This window comes from Eubalaena glacialis, chromosome 10 (assembly GCF_028564815.1).
Source record: "Eubalaena glacialis isolate mEubGla1 chromosome 10, mEubGla1.1.hap2.+ XY, whole genome shotgun sequence".
Lineage (NCBI taxonomy): Eukaryota > Metazoa > Chordata > Mammalia > Artiodactyla > Balaenidae > Eubalaena > Eubalaena glacialis.
The window spans coordinates 19565932-19582997 of record NC_083725.1 but is presented as its reverse complement, the minus strand read 5'-3'; the positions used below and the strand labels follow the sequence as shown (position 1 = coordinate 19582997).

General features: G+C 38.2%; 2 protein-coding genes and 1 pseudogene across 2 annotated transcripts in view; 2 read left to right on the top strand and 1 right to left on the bottom strand.

Annotated features, from left to right (window-relative positions):
- The window catches only part of ATM (ATM serine/threonine kinase), a 143577-nt gene extending 128708 nt beyond the window's left edge, over positions 1-14869 (bottom strand). Inside the window, exons 1-6 of the mRNA XM_061203887.1 lie at positions 14755-14869; positions 14271-14454; positions 11207-11302; positions 11011-11123; positions 9577-9722; positions 5496-5660 (exon numbers count right to left, since the gene is read on the bottom strand). Coding sequence (XP_061059870.1) covers positions 5496-5660; positions 9577-9722; positions 11011-11123; positions 11207-11278 — 496 coding nt within the window. The 5' untranslated portion in view covers positions 11279-11302; positions 14271-14454; positions 14755-14869. The remainder of the gene's footprint in view (positions 1-5495; positions 5661-9576; positions 9723-11010; positions 11124-11206; positions 11303-14270; positions 14455-14754) is intronic.
- LOC133100174 (U2 spliceosomal RNA) lies at positions 7282-7403 on the top strand (annotated as a pseudogene).
- A 370-nt stretch (positions 14870-15239) lies between the features above and the next one.
- Positions 15240-17066, top strand: part of LOC133099084 (protein NPAT) — a 51883-nt gene continuing 50056 nt past the window's right edge. The window contains exon 1 of the mRNA XM_061202543.1: positions 15240-15435. Coding sequence (XP_061058526.1) covers positions 15399-15435 — 37 coding nt within the window. The 5' untranslated portion in view covers positions 15240-15398. The remainder of the gene's footprint in view (positions 15436-17066) is intronic.

Below are 17066 nucleotides of genomic sequence, written 5' to 3'. Positions count from 1 at the left end.
AGACAAAATAGACTTTAAAATAAAGACAATTACAAGAGACAAAGACGGACACTATATAATGATCAAGGGATCGATCCAAGAGGAAGGTATAACAATTGTAAATATTTATGCACCCAACATAGGAGCACCTCAATACATAAGGCATATACTAACAGCCATAAAAGGGGAAATCGACAGTAACACAATCATAGTAGGGGACTTTAACACCCCACTTTCACCAATGGACAGATCATCCAAAATGAAAATAAATAAGGAAACACAAGCTTTAAATGATACATTAAACAAGATGGACTTAATTGATATTTATAGGACATTCCACCCAAAAACAACAGAATACACATTTTTCTCAAGTGCTCATGGAACATTCTCCAGGATAGATCATATCTTGGGTCACAAATCAAGCCTTGGTAAATTTAAGAAAATTGAAATCGTATCAAGTATCTTTTCCGACCACAACGCTATGAGACTAGATATCAATTACAGGAAAAGATCTGTAAAAAATACAAACACATGGAGGCTACACAATACACTACTTAATAACGAAGTGATCACTGAAGAAATCAAAGGGGAAATCAAAAAATACCTAGAAACAAATGACAATGGAGACACGACGATCCAAAACCTATGGGATGCAGCAAAAGCAGTTCTAAGAGGGAAGTTTATAGCAATACAAGCCTACATCAAGAAACAGGAAACATCTCGAATAAACAACCTAACCTTGCACCTAAAGCAATTAGAGAAAGAAGAACAAAAAAACCCCAAAGCTAGCAGAAGGAAAGAAATCATAAAGATCAGATCAGAAATAAATGAAAAAGAAATGAAGGAAACAATAGCAAAAATCAATGAAACTAAAAGCTGGTTCTTTGAGAAGATAAACAAAATTGATAAACCATTAGCCAGACTCATCAAGAGAAAAAAGGAGAAGACTCAAATTAATAGAATTAGAAATGAAAAAGGAGAAGTAACCACTGACACTGCAGAAATACAAACGATCATAAGAGATTACTACAAGCAACTCTATGCTAATAAAATGGACAACCTGGAAGAAATGGACAGATTCGAAGAAATGCACAACCTGCCGAGACTGAACCAGGAAGAAATAGAAAATATGAACAGACCAATCACAAGCACTGAAATTGAAACTGTGATTAAAAATCTTCCAACACACAAAAGCCCAGGACCAGATGGCTTCACAGGCGAATTCTATCAAACATTTAGAGAAGAGCTAACACCTATCCTTCTCAAACTCTTCCAAAATATTGCAGAGGGAGGAACACTCCCCAACTCATTCTACGAGGCCACCATCACCCTGATACCAAAACCAGGCAAAGATGTCACAAAGAAAGAAAACTACAGGCCAATATCACTGATGAACATAGATGCAAAAATCCTCAACAAAATACTAGCAAACAGAATCCAACAGCACATTAAAAGGATCATACACCATGATCAAGTGGGGTTTATTCCAGGAATGCAAGGATTCTTCAATATACGCAAATCAATCAACGTGATACATCATATTAACAAATTGAAGGAGAAAAACCATATGATCATCTCAATAGATGCAGAGAAAGCTTTCGACAAAATTCAACACCCATTTATGATAAAAGTCCTGCAGAAAGTAGGCATAGAGGGAACTTTCCTCAACATAATAAAGGCCGTATATGACAAACCCACAGCCAACATTGTCCTCAATGGTGAAAAACTGAAACCATTTCCACTAAGATCAGGAACAAGACAAGGTTGCCCACTCTCACCACTATTATTCAACATAGTTTTGGAAGTGTTAGCCACAGCAATCAGAGACGAAAAAGAAATAAAAGGAATCCAAATCGGAAAAGAAGAAGTAAAGCTGTCACTGTTTGCAGATGACATGATACTATACATAGAGAATCCAAAAGATGCTACCAGAAAACTACTAGAGCTAATCAATGAATTTGGTAAAGTAGCAGGATACAAAATTAATGCACAGAAATCTCTTGCATTCCTGTATACTAATGATGAAAAATCTGAAAGCGAAATTAAGAAAACACTCCCGTTTACCATTGCAACAAAAAGAATAAAATACCTAGGAATAAACCTACCTAAGGAGACAAAAGACCTGTATGCAGAAAATTATAGGACACTGATGAAAGAAATTAAAGATGATACAAATAGATGGAGAGATATACCATGTTCTTGGATTGGAAGAATAAACATTGTGAAAATGACTCTGCTACCCAAAGCAATCTACAGATTCAATGCAATCCCTATCAAACTACCACTGGCATTTTTCACAGAACTAGAACAAAAAATTTCACAATTTGTATGGAAACACAAAAGACCCCGAATAGCCAAAGCAATCTTGAGAACGAAAAATGGAGCTGGAGGAATCAGGCTCCCTGACTTCAGACTATATTACAAAGCTACAGTAATCAAGACAGTTTGGTACTGGCACAAAAACAGAAATATAGATCAATGGAACAGGATAGAAAGCCCAGAGATAAGCCCACGCACATATGGTCACCTTATCTTTGATAAAGGAGGCAAGCATATACAGTGGAGAAAAGACAGCCTCTTCAATAAGTGGTGCTGGGAAAATTGGACAGGTACATGTAAAAGTATGAAATTAGAACACTCCCTAACACCATACACAAAAATAAACTCAAAATGGATTAAAGACCTAAGTGTAAGGCCAGACACTATCAAACTCTTAGAGGAAAACATAGGCAGAACACTGTATGACATAAGTCACAGCAAGATCCTTTTTGACCCAGGTCCTAGAGAAATGGAAATAAAAACACAAATAAACAAATGGGACCTAATGAAACTTAAAAGCTTTTGCACAGCAAAGGAAACCATAAACAAGACCAAAAGACAACCCTCAGAATGGGAGAAAATATTTGCAAATGAAGCAACGGACAAAGGATTAATCTCCAAGATTTACAAGCAGCTCATGCAGCTCAATAACAAAAAAACAAACAACCCAATCCAAAAATGGGCAGAAGACCTAAATAGACATTTCTCCAAAGAAGAGATACAGATTGCCAACAGACACATGAAAGAATGCTCAACATCATTAATCATTAGAGAAATGCAAATCAAAACTACAATGAGGTATCATCTCACACCGGTCAGAATGGCCATCATCAAAAAATCTAGAAACAATAAATGCTGGAGAGGGTGTGGAGAAAAGGGAACCCTCTTGCACTGTTGGTGGGAATGTAAATTGATACAGCCACTATGGAGAACAGTATGGAGGTTCCTTAAAAAACTAAAAATAGAACTACCATATGACCCAGCAATCCCACTACTGGGCATATACCCTGAGAAAACCATAATTCAGAAAGAGTCATGTACCAAAATATTCATTGCAGCTCTGTTTACAATAGCCAGGACATGGAAGCAACCTAGGTGTCCATCATCGGATGAATGGATAAAGAAGATGTGGCACATATATACAATGGAATATTACTCAGCCATAAAAAGAAATGAAATGGAGGTGTTTGTAATGAGGTGGATGGAGTTAGAGTCTGTCATACAGAGTGAAGTAAGTCAGAAAGAGAAAAACAAATACAGTATGCTAACACATATATATGGAATCTAAGGGAAAAAAAAAAAAAAAAAAAAAAGAGGTCATGAAGAACCTAGTGGCAAGATGGGAATAAAGACACAGACCTACTAGAGAATGGACTTGAGGATATGGGGAGGGGGAGGGGTGAGATGTGACAGGGTGAGAGAGTGTCATGGACATATATACACTACCAAATGTAAAATAGATAACTAGTGGGAAGCAGCTGCATAGCACAGGGAGATCAGCTCGGTGCTTTGTGACCACCTAGAGGGGTGGGATAGGGAGGGTGGGAGGGAGGGAGATGCAAGAGGGAAGAGATATGGCAACATATGTATATGTGTAACTGATTCACTTTGTTGTAAAGCAGAAGCTAGCACACCATTGTAAAGCAATTATACTTCAATAAAGATGTTTAAAAAAAAAAAAAAAAAAAAAAAAAAAAAAAGAGGAAAATTAAAAAAAAAAAAAAAAAAAAAAAGAAGACTAAGGCCATCTTCTCATCTCACTCTAAACTCTCTCCCTAGACAATCTCATCCATAACCATGGCTTCAATCACCACCTCTACCAAATATATTTTGAATGTAAACTTCACCTCTTGAGCAGGCTTCATTAGAGAAGTAAATTTCAGAGAAGGTAATTAACTAAAAAAATAATTCAACAAAAAGACTATTAGAAGTGAAAGTAGTTTGCTTAAAAGTAGAGAATTTCAGAGAACATGCCAGATGATGGAATCAAGATTAAAGAGACTAGAGGAACGACTGCCTTTGTTTCAGAGACCCATAGTTACAAGTAATAATCTAAAATGTACAAATATTCTAAATATTTAGGCTGAACCATTTTGGTGACAGACATGTCGGTGTATCCTAGATATCACTGGCCTATTCTCTAAAGGCTGCCACTAGGCTTACTGAGGGCTCTGTTTGGGACAAAGCCTCCTTTGTGCTCAGAGCAACAGCAAAGGCCCCAGATAAGAAATTAAGCAATAGCTAAGAAGGCCTTTATTCATGTGGGAACAGTAGAATACAATGTAGACCACTGATGAGGTCATGGGTTTATGGTCCACAAATATCTTATTTTGAAATGATAAACTGATGATAAAAAATATAGATAAATGTCTTTTAACTTAGCACAATTTATCTTGAATACTTCTCAATGAAAAATACTGATTTTCTAAATTTTCAGAGGTCGCTGTATTAGAAGACTTTGACATCTGGCTTAAAGTCACCTCATTAAAGCCAAATACCAGTTTCACCCAGTAAGCCACCCAGAGCCAGAAATACTCCACTTTTGACATCAATAAACTCAAAAATTTCAGCCTCTGACCAAACTTCCTTTGTGGTCTCTTAGTACCTCTCACCTACAAACTGTCAACCATACCTCCATGGCACCCCACTCTACTAATCTTGTAAGTCACTGGGTCCTATATATTCTATTCTTTCATTTCAATTACCTTACCAGTGACCTGCAAACTGCCTAGTCCTAATGGATACTTCTGCATCTTATTATTTCTACAACACTTTAAATGTCACACCCCTTCCAACTTGAAATTCTCTTGCTTTCCTTTTTATGACATCTCTCGGTTTTCTTCTTTCTACTCTAATCATTGTTGCATTTAGGTGTCACTGATCTGTGTACTCACTGCATTATAACTTTCGGTTTACTTGGTTTTTTCTGTCATTGGACTGTCAAGTCTTTGAGGACAGGTATGGCATCTTTCAATTCTGTAATTTTAGTTCTGATAGCAGGCACCAAATACATTATTAGTGACAATTTAAGAAGTACATAATACAAGAAAAGTGTCAGATTCTATAATCATTTAATTTTACTAAGGTACTGCTAAACTGTGAGGTCATTTGGGGGATATAAATAGACTCTGAATGCTCTTTTGGTGAAATTTCATTTCACAAGGAAAAATTCACAAGTAACAAACTTCAAAACATACCTGTCCACTGTTGCTGAGATATTTCACACCAGTATTTTCTCACTGAAAGAATGTCCTTCAGCAATATGTTGCTACAATCAGCTCCATAAATGGCACCATTAGATGAATCTTTCACTGAATCCATGATATAATTCAAGAGTTCTTGACATTTTAGCCTGGGTGCTCCTATTTAAAAATAAAATAAACAAACAAAAACATATAAATCTTAAAACAAATAAGTTAAGGATGCTTGGAATGGCAATTGTATAAATAATTCCATTTGGGAAATTACTATTAACTAACCTCCTTCTCATAAAACAGGGATTAGCAAACTATGGCCCAGGGGCAAAATTCAGCCAACCACCTGTTTTTGGAAATAAAGTTTTATTGGCCCACAAACATATCTATTCATTTACATATTGTATATGGCTACTTTGATGCTACAACAGCAAAGTTGAGTTGTTGAGACAGAGACTACATAGCCTGCAAAGTCAAAAACATTTACGATCTGGTCACTTTACAAAAAAAACTTGCCAATCCTATAGGATTATATAGCAAAAACAGTCATTCATTCTACCTTAATAATTCACAATTTCTGACATTAGACCTTGAGTGACCCAAAGTTTCCTGGTATTTTTTATAAAAACCTGAATTTATTAGAATAAGATTATAAGGAGAATACTATTTACTTTGAAAAGCAAAATTACTTCCAAGTCCTATAATAGCATTTATTATATATACATACGTAAGGCTATAATTTTTAGATTTATTTACTAGAGGTCCTGAAAATTCAGAATTAATGGATATATTCTTTTTTTTTAATGGAACTCTTTTTTTAAAAAATTTATTTATTTTTGGCTGCATTGGGTCTTTGTTGCTGCACGCGAGCTTTCTCTAGTTAAGGCGAGCATGGGCTACTCTTCGTTGCGGTGCATGGGCTTCTCATTGCGGTGGCTTCTCTTGTTGCGGAGCACGGGCTCTATGCTCGCGCACTTCAGTAGTTGTGGCATGCAGACTCAGTAGCTGTGGCTTGTGGGCTCTAGAGCACAGGCTCAGTAGTTGTGGCGCATGGGCTTAGTTGCTCCGCGGCATGTGGGATCTTCCCGGACCAGGGCTCGAACCCGTGTCCCCTGCATTGGCAGGCGGATTCTTAACCACTGAGCCACCAGGGAAGTCCCTGGATATATTCATTTTTTTAAAAAATTTATTTATTTTATTTATTTATTTTTGACTGTGGTGGGTCTTCGTTGCTGTAAGCGGGCTTTCTCTAGCTGCGGCGAGTGGGGGCTACTCTTCGTTGCAGTGTGTGGGCTTATTGCGGTGGCTTCTCGTTGCGGAACATGGGCTCTAGGTACGCGGGTTTCAGTAGTTGTGGTGCGTGGACTCAGTAGTTGTGGCTCGTGGGCTCTAGAGCACAGGCTCAGTAGTTGTGGCGCACGGGTTTAGCTGCTCCACGGCATATGGGATCTTCCCGGACCAGGGCTCGAACCCGTGTCCCCTGCATTGGCAGACGGATTCTTAACCACTGCACCACCAAGGAAGCCCTGGATATATTCTTAAAGGTAACAAAAGTACATTTAAAAGTTATTTGTTACTTTCAGTAAATCGTATTGATGTCACAGCTGAAATTTTTCATATTTCAATATTAACAATCTTAAAATTGCATATAAATTTTTTGTTGTAAGTTATGAGCAGGGTGCAAGTCATTATGTATATTTGAATATATTCTACTTTAGGATTTTTTATGATGAGACTAGTTATATTTAGAAGTATTATAAATAAATATACACTGATATAACAAAAAATCATCGCTTCTTGGCCTTTTGGCTAAGATCAAGTGTAGTTTCTGTTCTTATTAGTTTAAAAAATCATTTTTACTTATGGCTTATAATTTTAGGCATCTGGCTAATGATGAAATGCACAATCATAATATCCTCTGCTGTAACACCCTGTGCATTTCTCTGTTATAGTCTTCCTAACATTTTCTTAACTGTAACATCTGTTACAGTTGAACAATATTTGCTTACTGGTTCCTTCCCATCTACCTCTTTTTTTCTGATCTCTGTTTTCTTTCATCATACCTTGGGTACCAATGTTAAGCAAGTCTGGCAAAGTCTGGACATGTGTTTAAATTCTCATCAACCCTCCAACCCTTTAAAAAAAAAATTGAAGAAGTGAGATGACACGATAGTAGCTCCTGGTTTTGCTCCGAGATTAAAGATGTTTAAGTTACAAAGTAAAACTTGAAAGAAAAAAAAGCCTTGAATAAAAATATCATTTTTCAACCATTTAAATAATCTTACACTGAAAATTTCATCCATTCATTCCTATAAACCAACATATTGATACTTTCATACATTTTTAAATGTGATCACGGGCTTCCCTGGGGGTGCAGTGGTTGAGAATCCACCTGCCAATGCAGGGTGTATTCCTGGTGGATTCCAGGTTCGATCCCTGGTCTGGGAAGATCCCACATGCTGTGGAGCAACTAAGCCCATGTGCCACAACTGAGCCTGCACTCTAGAGCCTGTGAGCCACAACTACCGAAGCCCACATGCCTAGAGCCCGTGCTCCGCAACAAGAAAAGCCACCGCAAGGAGAAGCCCGCGCACCACAACAAAGAGTAGCCCCCGCTCGCCGCCACTAGAGAAAGCCCGTGCGCAGCAACAAAGACCCAACGCAGCCAAAAATAAATTAATTAATTAAAAAGAAAATGTGATTTCCATTGTTAATTTTGCAATAGAAGGCTTTTTTCACTTTAAAGCAAAATTCTAAGCTGCAAACTTTTCTGATGGGCTACGAATGGGATACAAATATCTTTCTCTCACTCACTCACAAATTCTGTCAGACCATATTAAGATCTATTAAGAGCCCAGCATTAGTAGCCAAGAATACAAATTTTAATGGATGCAGAGCAAAAGCAGGTGCAAAAATATTTCGGTGTAGCTTTCTTCTGTCTATGCTGGAGTCCCTTCTCAGGACTTGCAGCTATCCACACAAAATGGCATCTCAGAGGAGCCGAAAAACTAAATTTTTGCTAAAGCCACTGTCTTTTAGACTCAAGTCTCATACCACCATTCTGAAATATCATTCACTAACAATCTATATCCTTCTACTTAATAATGTTTACCAACATTGGGCTTTTCTGATTCTTAAACTAAACTTGGCATCACAAAGCCACTTTCTTATCTGTGAAAAATAAAGTTTGAGTCCAAGTCCCTAAACAAACATTTCCGCCTCTAGCTTTTCAGCATTGTATGAAAACCATTTTCTTACATAAGCCTACTAGGATTTTGCATTTTGGTTCAAAAATATTGGCTTTTCAAATCTGTATAAGTTCAAAATGGGAGATATGTGGCTCATCAGGAGCAAAAAAGAACTTGGTTTTTTTTTTAATCAATAGTAAGCATGCTATTAGTTAAAGAGTGTGGGTTCTGACTGCCAAGAAAGCTAATGTGATGTTAGAATGAATCAGTAGAAGTATAGAATAAAAGATATGCAAGTCCTGTTCCACTCCATACCAATCAGAATATGCCTATAAGATTGAGTCCCACACTTTAAGAGGTAGAGAATTAAACTGAAGAATATTCAGAAGTGACACAAAAACTAGCTCATATGAGCAATAGGAAGTAGGTCTGTTTAGCTTAGAGAAGAGGACTCAAGGGAAATATCATGGGTAACTTCAAATATCTCAAAGGATATTTGAAAAAAGGATATTGAAAAAACTGAGTTAGTATTTTTCTGTATTATCTCAGCAAATAGAAGCAGTAACAAAAGGAGACAGGTTTTCACTACTATGAAAACTACTCAAACAGAAAAGAAAGCCTCAAAAGGCATGTTTAATCATTAAGGCTACCTAAGTGCCAGGGACATATAGATGGGATCCAAGAAAAATGGGTAGATGAAATAATATTTTTTAATCCTTCCAAACCCTGAGATTCTATCATTCCATGCTTGTATAAATTCCTCCAAATATTTGAACCTATAGTATTAAAAATCATTATATGTACTAGAAATTAGAGTTAGCACTGAACTTTTATCTCACCATATTCAGACCAAACTCATGTAACAATAATCTATTAAGCCAAGTAACAGCACTTACTTTTATTTGCACATTTGATGAAGTATTTGACTAAGCTACTGATTTCTTGCATCTTTTTCTGCCTGGTGGCTTGTGTTGAGGTTGATACATTTGGTTTTGCTGTTCTCAGACATTCCGTTTCTTTCTGAATATATTTCTGTAAAACTCTTCAAGAAAGTGCAATGTAATTTCAGAAACTCATTAAATACTTAAATTATTATAATAGTTTCAAAAAGTCCTTCATGCCATCATAAAGAGCACTGTTTAAACCACATTGCTTCAATCAATGTACCAGCTAAACAAAACAATTATATTTCTTTTTTAAGGCCTAAGGCCTCAACACCAATTTAAAGTCTGGCCTGCAAAGCTCTTAATCTGTAACCTCCAGGATTTTCTATTGCTTTCCTGCCTGCTTTCTCATTTTATCACTAAAAGCTTGCAATGCTATCAGGGGCTCTCAATTCTTTCTCACCTCTTTCTGTTATTCTGTACATGACCTATCTCTTTCTTAGGCAGTTGGTAATGTCTCTAGCCTTTAAATGAAGCCTGCCTATAAGATATTCATGATTAGCTGGGTGCGTCAGGTGCATATTTGGCCTACATGATCAGCTTACGCAAAACAGTATTCATCTTTAGATAACTATATTTGTGGTATTTGAAATAAAGTAAGTAACCAGAGGAAAAGAAGTATATATTTTTCATGTTATCTACAATGATATCTGCAATGGTCTATCTAGTACCAAATAAGAGCTAAAAAATAAAATAGATTATCTGTTCTAAACATTCAAGAACAAGTAAATACTCATATTTCCCCTTGACTGAAAATGTTCTTTCAAGTTTATCAGTATTTTACATTAATTTAAAATATTTTATTCATCTTTCCTAAGTCTTACAATCTATTTCTAGTTATAAATGGACTTCATAATTGAAAATTATGTCTTAATGTAAAAAGCATCAATTGTTTGCCACTCCAGTTCAGCAATGAATTGTGTCTTTCCAATGCCAGAGTTTTGTGTTTGTTAACTGCATTCATATAGAGTTTTTCTAAAATTCCTTTTTACTTTTTTATTATAGTTTAACATATGGCAGTAACTTAGAGCAATATTTAAAGATGTCAAAGTAACAATAAAGGACTTGATATAACTTAATTTTATGCTCTAATTTGAAATAAAGTCTTATGAATGAACTGATATGAAAGAAATTCTCTCTAATCTTGAGTGAAATATGTCTAAGACATTTTATTGAACAAATGATTCAAAAATTTTAACTTTTTCTATATGAACATCCTTTAAAAATTATGTTTCAGATAAAAATTGAGCACCAATTTCCTATGCAAGGCACAACGGTACACAGAGAGCAAAGATAAATTAGACCTACATACACAAAAAAATATCACAAGAGAAATAAAAATGAAAAAGAAAAATAAAGACAGTAAAAAAATTTAGAATGGAATACCTAAAAACAGCATCCCAATTCAAATATTTCCCTTGTTTGGAATCTGAATGCTGATCTAAATGTTGAACGGTTTCAGGATCCTGAATCAGGCGCTTAAATTTCTCAACCTCTTTCTGAAAATGAAAAAAGAACAAAATAATGCGTTACCAATCACACACTTGTTTCAAGGAAAGATTAAATTTAAGTAATTTACTACCCTTCGTTCTGTAGCTCTATCATGTTCTAGTTGACGGCAGCAAATAAGCAGATCATTAAGTGCTAGACTCATGATTCAGAATTTCAGAAAACACATCTGTAAAAAAAATATATACATATGTAAAATTATTTCAGACTGTGGTATTAATATATAGTTGGATCTACTTGTATAGCTAGAGGCATACTATAATGCACAATGATTTTTCTTAATACTTCCATATTTAAATGAGATTTTCTTAGAATATATCAAAACAAAGCCTTAACATGCAAATGTGTGTTGAATGTGTAGCAGGATAAAAATAAGTAAGGTATAATTTACTTTATTTTTCTGAGACCTCTTCTAAGAAGAGCATCTCTTAGAGGAGAGACCTTTTCTTCTTCTAAGAAACACGACATTTAAATTGAAATACAAAAGATGAAAAAAAGGCAGCCAGGCAAAGAATAAGGAAAAGAGCACTTAAGGATTTAACACTGTCTGAATGATTTAAAAGGACACTTTCTTATATGTAGTGACGTGCCACTTTCCTGAGCCAAAAGCTTAAATTGCTTATGCTTTGGAATGGATATGTAAGAGGTTATCAGAGCTAGTAAGCCTTGCCTAGCACTTACATCTCAACTGGCTTTATGGTTCTCATTTAATACATAAAAATAGGAGGAAAATGATATTATTGTTATAAAAGGAAACAAAGGAAATTATATGCTATAGTGATATACCTTGCAAATGTCAAAGATCAACTATATTTTACTATGTCTTAATGCCATTGCAGTAGACCTCCTCCTTTTAGATTTTCTGATATAATCAAACCTTCCTTTGATAAACTTAAAAAAAAAATCTTTCAAGAAAAGCATTGTTTTAGTATTTCTGAGCCTTTTTACAAAGAAGCTTCATTTTTGTTACTATAAATGTTTATAAACAAGGAAAAAATGTATATGTCTGTCTATTATATCTACACTACATATATATCTCAAGAGGAAAAAAAGGTGGGCAAAGTCCTTTCCCCATCCATCCACATAAATTCTACTCAATCTTTCAAGATCAAGTATATTACTCTGCCCCTGCTTAATCTCACAGAATCTTAAAATTGGAAGAAACTGAGAGACCATGTCCAATCTTCCTACAAAGGAAGAAATCTCTCCAACAAAATTATTGCCCTCTCTTTAAACAAGCCCTAACAAACTTCCTAATAAGACTACCTATTTTATTGGCAGATAGCTCTAATTCTCTTCTCCATTTATATCCATAAGTTGTTCTGATTCCTTTATCCCTATAACAACCTCCTTTTCTATGCTGTAGAATACAGGTCATTATTTATTTGATTGCCTTTTTCATTTGACTGTATACCTCTTCAAGGCAAGGACTGTCGTTTTTATTTTTCCTTTCCTTATAGTTGTATCTAGAACTCCTCTCCCTTCTTGCTCAATCTTAGTTTAAAGGCTTCCTGAGTCAATAAGGAAAATAAAATTGGGATTCTAACCAATGAAAACACCTTAGCAATATCCAAAGAACCGTAAAGGCAGGCACCTATATTCTTAATATGTTATTTGTAGTGTGAAAAAAAAAATGCATGTTTACTGAACATGTGACACTTCCAAGAAGTGGCAGCCCTAAACTTTTTTTTTAAGCTGTGGCTTTTCTGAACTTGCTTTTCCCCCTATCCAATTCTCAGAGATTGATTACTTTCAAGAAAACAAAACAGTTCAGTATTATCTACATAAACAGGAAATGTTCATTCACTGCCACAAGCAACAATATTTACTGGGCAACTACTGTGTTCGAGGTACTACGTTAGGGGTAGTTAGACACATAATGAACTAAATAGACACAAATCCTACCCTCATGGAGTCATGACTAGTGGGGAAGAGTGACAATAAACAAGTACACTGATAAATCAATGCGTAATTCCAAATTGTGATATATGACTCAAAGGAAGCAAATACACAATAGCAATGGAAAGGATCATTTTTTATAAACTATCAAGGAAGATGTATCAGAGGAGGTTACAATAAAGCCAAGATCTGAATGAACTGGTGCCAGTCATAGAAAGAGCTAAAGGACCAACATCTTAGAGAAGGAAACTAGCACAGCCAAAGGGTCCCAAGATGAAAAAATGCAAAGTATGTTGGAGGAACTGAAAGATGGCCAAAGGAACTAGAGAGTAGACAAGCAGAGTAAGAGTGTCACCAGATAAAGTTGAATTCAATTAATACATTAATCCACAACGATTTAGGTTCCACTCCCAACCATGCAACTAGCATGATACATGTTTCCTAAGTAACAGCTTCTGAATTGGCAAATCCGTTGTTCCTTTTCGGATCTCAACCAAGTTGGTCCCTTTGCAGAATTTGACAATGATGCTTATATACCATCTTCCTAGATCTAATTCTGCCCGTAGCGTGCCATTCTTTTCTAACGGTAAGAGTGTGGAGTCTGTGCTCAGATTGTACTAGTTCATAACCTGGTCCTGCCACTTACAAGCTCTATAACCTTGGGCATGTTAGCTAATCTCTCTAAACCTCCGTCTTCTCAATGATAAAATGAAAAACAATACTAGAACTGAACTAGACCTTCAAAGAGTTATTGTAAGGATTCTTGTCCATGTTTAACACAGTGCCTGGGGCATAGAAATTGCTCAATAAATGTTAGCAATTACCATTATTCCCTTCCTTTCTGTTTCACAAGTCTCTTTCGATGGTTCTTTTTCCACCCACACCTGAAAGAACATTCTTGTCTCCTTACTTCTCACTGTATGTTCTCACAGTAGGATCTCATCCATTCCTATGACTTCAACACGTGAAAAATGCCCAAATCTATTTCATTCAGTGCAGGACCTCACTCTTGAGCTTCAGGAACCTTTTACACGTTGTGCCTTTATATGCGTTTTCCCTTCTGTCTAGAAGGTTCCTATCATCCTCCAGGACAATTTAACACTGCAAGGTCTCACCGCAAACAGAATTGATTCTCCCAGGCTAAGTTTCTACAGAACCCCATCCACTCCTCTACCACCACAATCCTCTTCTATCACATTTTCATTCTTAATTCTAATAGTCTTGTTACTTATCTGTACCTGGTAAAAGCAGCCGCCAACGCTCTTGAGGGCTCACCACAGGACAGGATTATCACAAGGAAGACAGTACAGCGAGGTCACACAGCTAGCTGACTCGAACTCCGGGAGTGCGATACCAAAGCCCATGCTCTTAATCACGAGGCTGTAGTTGAAGCCCGAACAAATTGCTCGCTGATTAAAACTACTAATTATGAGAGGGGAGAAAAACATGATTACTCAAGCCATCTAGTTACATCTGGACACGGGAAGGGTACGCGCACGAAGGTTCAATTCTGGGCATTAAGAAGTAGGTTCAAGGCTAAGTCGGCTGGAGCAGGAAGGGTGGGCGGACGAGAGCGATACGGACAGTGGGCTGGGCAAGATGAGGTGAAGAGAGGAGTAAAGGGCGGCTCTGGAGGAGTGAGTCTGAAGGCCAGGACTGAACGGCTCAGATACGACTGAATTCCGCAACGCATAAGCCACTACGCTGCTTCCGCGCCCCTACCGCTGGACTCGGATAGCCAAGGCAGAATCTCTGGAGGCGGCGACGGCCGAAGCCTGGAATCCCGCTCAACACGCCTCCCTCACGGGCCGAGCCGGCCGTCCACGCACTATTCCGGCTTCCGGATCAAACCTGGCGTGACCGCGCAGCGTGCGTCTCCGCAGGAAGCAGTAAGGCTGACGGGCGCCCGGACACTGTCTGCCCATGCGCGCCAAACGCTACAAGCTCTCCGCTCGCAGCACTCGCACCCCCAAAACGACGGGCTCATCTTAGGAAACGCGCCTGCTCCCTGCCCGCCAATGGCGTGCGACCGCTGCGTTCGCCGCTCGCACTGCCCGCCAATGGCGTGCGACCCTCTAGCTCGGGCTTCGGCTCACTCGTCCCGCCTCCTCGCCCCCTTCAGCCCCACCCCTCCAAATGTGAGGACGGATATGACGACAGCTCGAAGGAGAACCAGGCGGGTTTCATTTCGGCGCCTTTCTTTCTCCAGCGGAAGCGATTGGCTGGCGAGGAGCTAAAGAGGCGGGACAAATCGCCGCGGGTCTAGTGCCGCCACTGGAACCGGGAGATGCGGCGCAGGAGGTGTCGCTGTGTTGGCTTTTACCTGGGTCTCGTCTCTTATTGCGGTTCCTTCTGCGGCTTCGATCATGCTGTTACCTTCGGACGTAGCCCGACTGGTATTGGGTAAGCGCCGACGCGGGAGGGAGGGGTATTGAACCAGGCTAAGCAGGACGGAAGGACCTTTGCGGCCAAAGGTTTTCCTTCGGTGGGGAAGCTTTGGGGCTTTGCCTCCCCGCCTACAAATTCAGACTGGAGGTGAATCTTCTTCAGTCGGAGGCTCGGATGGTTTAAGCTTCTTTGTGTGTGGATGCTCCTCTCTTCCGAGGCTCCATGGCGAGGGGAGGCTGAAGAGAAGCTCGGGGTGAAACACCTGAGGCCCGGATCCGGTGGGAAAGTCAGGCCTGCACACTTAATTAGGATCCCTGCAAGGGGAGTTGCCTACGTGATGGATGGACTGCGTTCTTCAGCCTTGGGCTCACTTTCCCGTGTCAGAGCTGGGACCGAATTAAGAAAAATAAGAACTTCCCCAGCCACCCAGCTTTGTAGAAGGACCTTCCTGACGGCCTTCTCATAACTAGCCCTTAGGACTACGAATTTGGGACAAATGGGGTGATCTTCCCTCTCTATCCCCCACCGTCCCGCAAGAAGTCGTAGAGTGTAGAGGTTTGAAATGCCAGTTGCATGCTTTAAGACAGCAGCAATTCCTGTTCTTTTGATTAGCAAGAATTTTCACAGGCGAAATGCCTTCCAGTTAAACATTTTCTAGTCCTAGTTAGTTTTTCCTCAATTTGAAAAGAATTAGTAACACTGCCAGTTGTCAGGCTGTATTGTCTGTGTGGGAAACGGGTTTTGTTGTTTTTCCCCTGAAAGAATAAAGAGGATTGTACTGCTGGGACTGAGAGCCACATAAATCTCAAAACCGGAGCCAGTGATTTACAGACATCATATGTGAATGGTAAATGGTAAACATCTGTGATAAAACTTCCCCTGGTATCCACGGCCATTACTACCATTATTTTATTGCCAGAAAAATCCATTTCTTATTCCATTTTAAGTACTCAGCCCTGTCCAAAAAAAATGGCTTTTGTGCACAGGCTCTTGAGCACATTTTGCAGAAAACATTAGAAGGTAATGATTCTACCATATGTTTTTGGAGAAAATAATGACTTAAGTTTAAACTAATACTTTGTTACTGTTTGGTTCATCTTTTGTGCACTTTATCAGAACTGAATATCAACAGTTAACCTACAACATCTAAGGAAAAAGCTAGCTATCTTGTAATTGTTTTATTAGGCTTATATGTAAACAGATCCAAAGTAGACTTTCACAAAGTTCACAATAACATTGACATACTTTATTATGGGTAGCTGTCCTGTGCATTGTGGGATGTTTAGCAGCATCCCTGGCTTCTATCCATTAGATGCCAGCAGGACCCCAGTCCCCACCCCCACCCAGTCGTGAGAATAAAAAAAGTGTCCAGATATTGCCAGTATGTTTCCTGGAGGGCATGAACCACTGGTCTTAAGAAAGCAGTACGATTTTCTAACTGGAATAATTTACACCAAACTTGTATTTATTCTCCACAAACCAGCTGCTCTCCTAGACTTCCTCCTTTTTTTAAAATGGATAAAAACTGCAGAGATTGTTTCTTATCCTAAAATTCTTATTTGTCATTCACATTCCATTTTCATTGCCACCAATCCTAGCAGTATGCATCCCATTACTTCTCTTTTGGACTGTTGTCATGGCTTCTC